The sequence below is a fragment of the Colletotrichum acutatum genome (genome assembly GCF_030867785.1).
Source record: "Colletotrichum acutatum strain CBS 112980 chromosome Unknown BDZ83scaffold_184, whole genome shotgun sequence".
NCBI lineage: Eukaryota > Fungi > Ascomycota > Sordariomycetes > Glomerellales > Glomerellaceae > Colletotrichum > Colletotrichum acutatum.
Window position 1 is genome coordinate 39,535 of NW_026849178.1, and position 6,947 is coordinate 46,481.

Below are 6,947 nucleotides of genomic sequence, written 5' to 3' on the forward strand. Positions count from 1 at the left end.
AGCCAGCTATCATCAAATGCTGCCAGAACCATCGGAAAAGGTATCTTCATCGCCCATCAATCCTCATTATCACCATTGATCCGCCCCTACTGTCGATGCTTCGTATGTCGCCCGATCTCAGGTTGAATCAGTGTGGTAGTGAATCAGTTCGGGAGCTTGTCTCCAACACACTGGTCCTGAGTAACAGCACCCATGTTCATGAGTCCCTCGCCAATGCAACCAGGGCGAATGGTGTCAGGCACATCCGCCTGATACATCCAGACCGGACCCTTCTCCTTGGGCGTGTCGTCGGGCTTACCATTGTAATACCAGTCGAACTCCATGTTGGAAACTCCACCCTCTCCAGCACAAGAACGGACCAGCTTGGAGACGTTCTCCCCGAAAGTGCCAATGACACCGTCCTTGAAGTTCGAGCCGCGGATGTAGAGCGCTCTCTTGCCCGGGACCTTCATGTTCCAGAAGTAGCAAGTGTTCCAGACCCAGCCTTGCTGAATGCTGTCGATGACGCTGTGAGAAAGCGCCACGCCGGGGGCTCGGTAGACAGGGTCTTGCTTCTCCATAGGCAAGGGGAGACGAGTGCGGCAGTCGGTGTAGACGAAGATGATGACGCCGTCAGGGACCAAATGTCCAGACCGTTCGCCATTCATTTTCTCCCCCTCGATCATCCACATTTGGTTATCGCAGGACTTCCAGTTGACGGGTTGTATGCCTTCGACGGCGCAGCTATTATACTCAAAGAATGTAGGTTTTCGGTGGGCAGTAGTCATGCCACCACTAAAGTAACATTGATGTTAGTAAAATAGGTCACAATCTTATCAGCGTGGGCTTTGGATGCTCTACTTACCAGACAACCTTCTTGACAGGAACAAAGGTGAAGTAGCCACATTCACCCTTCTCCAGTTCGATGTCCCACTTCTTGCCCTTCGCTTGGCCGTAATTGTGAGACCAACCGCCGGAGACACCAACCTTGAACGCCTTTAGAAATTGAAGCTTGGTGCTTGCACCAACACTCCAACCTGAACCCACTGACTCAGAATCAGTCATGCCGCATTTGATGGGAGAATGACATTCGGAACTCGGGAAAGGAACTTCTTGAGCCCACTCGAAAGTGGTTCCTATTTAGGAAGGACAAGTCAGCATATCTTTGAACAAGGCAACTTGAAACTTGAAAACAATAAGGTTCATCAGATCTGAACTCACGAAGCTGACAGAAGGAAGTGCATCCGTCGTACCACCATCTCCCATTGCCACCAGTGTCCCAGTTCGCACAGGTGTCAAACCTCATCTTGCCTGCCTTGAATGAAAGGAACTTGTTCTTGGGAGGACAGTCCTCGGCCTTATACTCGTAATAGAGCGTGGCGGGCTTGGTCTTGTCCGAACAGGGCTCGACGGAAGCGGCATTCATATGCTCGCTACTGGCCTTGGTGTTGGCATGGGAAGAGCCGTTGCGATCCTCGGGGCGAATGGTCCAGAGCGGCGGGTTCTCGGGGTCCCAGGTGTAGTTGAGAGGGGCGATGGAGGTGAAGTTCCCGATTTTGTTGTCACGCTTGCCAATGTTGAAGATGTCGTTCTCGAGGAAGCGCTCACGATCCTCTGGGCGCATGGTCCAGAGGGGAGGGTTAGCAGGGTCCCAGTCATACTCGAGCGGGATGACTCGGCCATCCTGAGCCGGGGCGCCGTCAACACCAAGGAGGAAGAGTGCAATGAGCAAGAAGATGCCCATCATGATTCCCTTTCCCTCGGGTGAGGCAGAGGCGAGACTGAAAGCTACCATATTTTCTGGCAGAGCAGAATGGTGAATTTGCGTGAAGGAAGTTGTTGATTGCGCAAAGCGGGGATAGAATATTAACTGTGAAGAATGTGAAGAGAACGAAGAAGTTGAAAAGTTTTTGTTCCGTGAAGTAAGGGGAAAGAAATCTCCAGGTTTGAGGTGCCTGGAGAAGAAGAGTGTGGGTTGGAGGGATGTGTAGAAGAAAGAAAAGTATCGTCACGCAGAAGCTTTGAAATAATGAGATTTTTGGGAAGGAATAATGAGCTAATTCTCAAGCGAGGCTGTCAGTGAGGGTATTCAAGAGGCTCAAAGGTGAAGGAGGCGAATACTCAAGGTGATTAAGAGGGAAGGTTCGATGTAGGAAAACTCATTCGCTCTTTCCCCTGTTGACAAGGCTGTTACTTGGTTTGGTGAAATTACCCAGTCCAGTTGTGAAGATACATTATGTTTCAACATCGCTATCTCAGCACATTCGCTCCAGATAACTAGCTATATGTGCATGTGTCTATCGATTGAAGGCACGACTTGGAGGTTGTGTGGGTAGTAAGAAGGCATGTCACTCCCAGATTTTGACTACAAATACGAAATCTCATCATTACGCAGCTACAAGGCGCATGAATACATGTGAAATCCTAGATTTCTTTGCTAGATGCATTTAAAGGCGCCGAAAGACTGCCTCATCTAAACGGCGTAGCTAGGATCCTACGATGTTGGAGTAAGCAGCTAGACACCAAATAATGTACAGGAGGCAACATCAATACAGCTCTCAGCCTCTCTCATAGATCCTTATCGGCTAGCTTACTTTGATGTTTTTATTCTTACTTGAACTTGCATCAAATACAACTCCTGGATGAAGATACCAACACTCTATGCAGAGAGCTCTACATTAGTAGCTGCACCAAGTTTGCTCAGCTATTTGCGTTTGTCCCTTGCATACGACTGAGGAGCATATGGCCATAGCATTGAAGGAAGATATCAATCCTTGCTTTGTGTTACTCGTGCTACTCTATAATAATTGTAGAGCTCTCTTGAAATCCTTTGCCCACCTAATCCTGAACATATTAATCCTTGTCGGAGGGGACGAGGAAACGGACGGCGAGAGCACATGCTGAGACTTGTTTTTGTGACCAGACTGTGAAGCATGCGTATCATCTTTTTTTCTTTACGCTCTCAAATGTGCGTTTTGTGAGCCTACAATACCTGCCGTGCCTATATACCTTACTCCGGCTTCGACACATGCTTCGACACATGTTTTTGAGAGGCAGTGGCTGGACCGCACCTTCCATAAGTGATCCCCACCATCACGAGAACCCTTTCGTCTGTATCCCTCCAACCCAAGACACAACAACCACAAGCCCATATACCCCCCCTTCCTTCCATTCCACCCACCAGCCAGCAGGCGCCCCCTTAGGGTTCAGGTCAAAACTGGCTGGGTGGTGGAGTGGTTGAAGTCCACGAACAGCCTAATCGGTGAAGGCTTAGAGGTCCCGTGTTCGAGTCCCAGCATGAGCACCAGAGATGTAGTCCCCATTCGCCACCGGGGGGATGAACTCTTTTGATTTTTTGGCTGTACTTTTTTTTAAGGATGCCACGCTTCTATATACACTGCAGCTCAACACAGTCGAGGAGCAGGGGAGAAGGAGAGTAGGCCATCTTCCGTCTCAAGTCGACCGTCGTGGCTGTATATGCTCACCGAGAAAGGTTGCCGAATCTGCAAATACTCATATTGACGGCAAGTCGGAGCCAAGGATGTTTGCTTGACGTGTTTGTATTTGTGTTTTATATAAGTATTGATAAGCCAATAATGGCCTTACTCATGTTGCAGGCTACTGAGCCTGTTCTCTCCCATCTACAGTTGACCTCCCATGGTCTATCCATCTCATGAGGACGCGGCCTCTCCCAATGCTGCTATGTACCCACTCGTTCATTACTTTTACAGAGGTGAAGAACACCCAAGGCATCCAAGCAGAAAGCCTTCCACGTCATGTCATATTCGGCGTTGAATCAATCCAAAATCATGTTAATCATACGCTCAGAGAAATGCGTTAGGGCGGCCACCGCCACCGCCAGGCTGTGACCGATGAGGAGGCGGTGTGGGTGCTTCGGACTCAAAGTCCGTATCACGTCCATCACTTCCTCTCCTAGGCGGCGTCGTGATACCGCGTCCGTATCTCGAGGCCTGCGGTGGGCTCGGGCTCGAGTCCACATGCCTCAATTTATCGTCATTGAACGAGTCCTCCTCATCATCCTCGTCATCATAGCGTTGCAAGGCAGGCATAGACCGAGAGTCTCCCTTAACAAGACCAAGTCGCTCCTCTTCAGTAGCGTTCTTGACTTGCGGACTGGAGTAACCTCGTGAACCAAGGCCATAGCGGCTTGTTGGTCGAAGCTGCGGATGTTGTTGCTGGTGATCGTCCTCGTGGTGCGGTGAATCGGCGTGATGTCTCTTGAAGACGTTGGAGAAGGAGAATTGTCTCTTCGCTGAATGTGGTGGAGGAGTAGGTGCAAGATGCGAGCTAGTGCCGCTGAAGCCACTACCTTGCGACACAGCACGCTGGTCATACACGCCGGCAGCACCGGCATATTCCAAGTCGCCATGTTCGCCAGCTGGAAGCCCGTACACATGCTCTCTGCTCTTGCCGTAGTACGGTGCTTGGTCGTCGTCTGATTTGATCGTGGATACGGCGATTTCGGTCAAGGGAACTGGATGCATGGGGCTCTGAACCCTTGGATCCTGGAATTGGGGCTGGTTCGGCGACAGAACACTACGTGCTCGCTCTCGGATGGTACCTGCAATGCTTGAAAGCATACCGGGGGAGGAAGGTCGATCATGCTCTGCCAGCTCCTCTTCAGTGGGGAAATGTGACATGCCGAGAGGTGGATGGGCCTGGGGAGAAGCGGGAGGGATGACAGTCGGTGTGTGAGGGACACCAGCTTGTGATAGAGGATAAGGCGATCGTATCGTTCCTCTGGTGCTTCGACTTCCAACCGTCATAGTTCTCCGCCTTCTAATTCCGTCCCATTCGTAAACGGGCTGGCCATCTTCGCTAACAGGCTCCAGCGACTCTCGCATCTTCTCTTCCTGTAATCGCTTGAACTCGGCCTCTTCCATCTTCTGTCTGGCGGAGGAGAAGCGACGCACAATCGCAGCAGCTCCACGGATAGCATCTGCCTTGGGCTCAGTCTCGGGTTGTTCTTGTTCAGCGATAGTGTGAATCTGGTTAAGATCTCCGGCAAAAACTGCGGTGTCAGGCACATCCTTGGCTGACTTGGAAAGTTGGAGGAGCACGACACCGGCGCAAATGGTCAAGAAGCCGTTGACCACAGTAATAATAGCAGTGGGAGTGCCCTTGAAACCTCTGAAGAGCACTGCCGAGGTAATGATGGTTGTGCTGGTGAAGTAAACGTAGTATGTAGGTGTGACGAGGGCGGCGTTGAAAAGATTCAATGCTTTCTGTGATTTCAATCAGCCTCGCGCTTCTCAGCCATGTGGAAACAGGTAGTCTCACGTTCAAGTAAATGATTTCTGTCAGCAAAGTGCCAATGACGAAGACCAGCAGAACATAGGTGAACCATTTGTTGAACTGAGCCTCACCACCTGCCTGGGCCACGATTGCCGCACCCAGACCCTGCGTTGCTACAACGCTCAAACCTCCAACCCAACTGCAGATGGAGATGTAGACCAGCATATTCTTGTTGCCCCATCTTGGCCCTGCGTACCACGCGGTAATGGCGCTGCCAACGAGGATGACACCGGCATAGGACAGGAACCCGGGCTGAATGACATAGCTTTGCATCTGTTGAATGTTGGCAACGGCAGAATTCTCGGGCGCGTTCATGACAATGACGACAGAGCCAACAATGCAGAGGAAACATGCGACTTTGCCCACCATACTCAAGCGTTCCTTGAGGAAGATGGCGGATAGGATGGCAGTTAGGACAACGGATAAGGCGCCTAGCGGGGTAACGAGTATGGCGTCGGTGAAGGCATATGCGACGAAGTTGCAGATCTCGCCGAAAATCATCAGGGTCATGCCCGTCCACCACCAGGCGTTCTTGAGGTAGCCATAGCCCTCACCGGGAGCTTCATTGTATTTCTCGTTAGCCTTCAAAAGACCGACTTTCTTGATGACGAAGGAGGTTCCGATAAATGCGCCGGAGGCTACAGCCAAGGAAATACCAATGGCCTTGTATGAGGCAGGTCTCGTGGCAGTATCGCCAGTTGAACCGCCCATCCGTGCGTATATCTCGTGCGCCGCCGTCAACATTTCCGCGGATTGCTCCATTGCGGCGGTTGGGTACGCCGGCGACTTGGTCGCCGGGGTGATGTATCGAAGAGAGGGGCTCTTGTTATTCGACTTTCGTGATCATTCGCTTAATCTAGTTACGATATGAAAAATCGGGGGTGGAGGTGTTGACGAGAATGTCCAGGGCGTTAGGCATAGAAACCCTCAATCGGTAGAAGCAACGTAGAGACTCGACTTGTGTGATTTGACGTTTCGCGGGCTGTCAGCTATCGGGAACAAGCGAGTGTCAACAATCTTGGCGAAGCTTGGGCGGGTCGGAGAGTCGTCTTGGGGATAGGGGGAGTGCTCAAGATGCTGAGTGCAATAGTAGGTTCGGAGGTAAGGAATTTGAGGTCGATAGCGGTGGAGGGGTCGAACAGCAGCTGGTTTTTCCCTTGTGGGCTATGAGAATGGACGCTCGATGGGAGGCTGTGTCGAGGAATTGGGTCCGAGTAGGATGGAGTCGCCGCAGTGCGCAGAGGTAGCGCAGTATGCGTACGGATAGTTAGTGGTGTGGTGCTCGTATTGACGGCGGCAGTCTGTCTTCGCCACACCAGCTTGCGTCAGCGCACTTGCACGCAGAGCTGAGCTTAGATGAGATGCGAAGAACGTGGTCTTGGTTCGTCAAGTTCGTAAAGAGTCGTTAACAGGAGGTATCCGTATCTAGGAAATAGGACTGTGTGGGACGTATGCAGGAAGCAGACGTTAGGTGCGGGACGAACAACTGATGGGCGTCAGGTCTTGGTCGCCCGGGTAGTCGTAGGCGTAGGTATAGGTATCTGCAGAGGGAACCAGAGGTTCGTGGGAAAAAAAGACGAACGGCGGGAGCTTGGCTGATAAGAGAATGCAGAATGGGGGGGAGGGGAACAGGAAGAGTGCTTGGCCCCCGG

The 6,947-nt window shown here is 51.5% G+C and overlaps 2 protein-coding genes across 2 annotated transcripts; both read right to left on the minus strand.

Annotated features, from left to right (window-relative positions):
• Nucleotides 1-143: 143 nt before the first annotated feature.
• On the minus strand, nucleotides 144-1,774 carry BDZ83DRAFT_724247 (uncharacterized protein; the record flags this gene model as incomplete). The annotated part of the gene is made up of 3 exons (XM_060512637.1): nucleotides 144-774; nucleotides 845-1,115; nucleotides 1,201-1,774. The coding sequence occupies 3 exons, from the start codon at nucleotides 1,772-1,774 to the stop codon at nucleotides 144-146; spliced, it is 1,476 nt and encodes a 491-aa protein (XP_060358531.1).
• Nucleotides 1,775-3,803: 2,029 nt separating this feature from the next.
• Nucleotides 3,804-6,057, minus strand: BDZ83DRAFT_757809 (magnesium transporter NIPA-domain-containing protein; the record flags this gene model as incomplete). The annotated part of the gene is made up of 2 exons (XM_060514946.1): nucleotides 3,804-5,225; nucleotides 5,281-6,057. The coding sequence occupies 2 exons, from the start codon at nucleotides 6,055-6,057 to the stop codon at nucleotides 3,804-3,806; spliced, it is 2,199 nt and encodes a 732-aa protein (XP_060358532.1).
• Nucleotides 6,058-6,947: the final 890 nt, after the last annotated feature.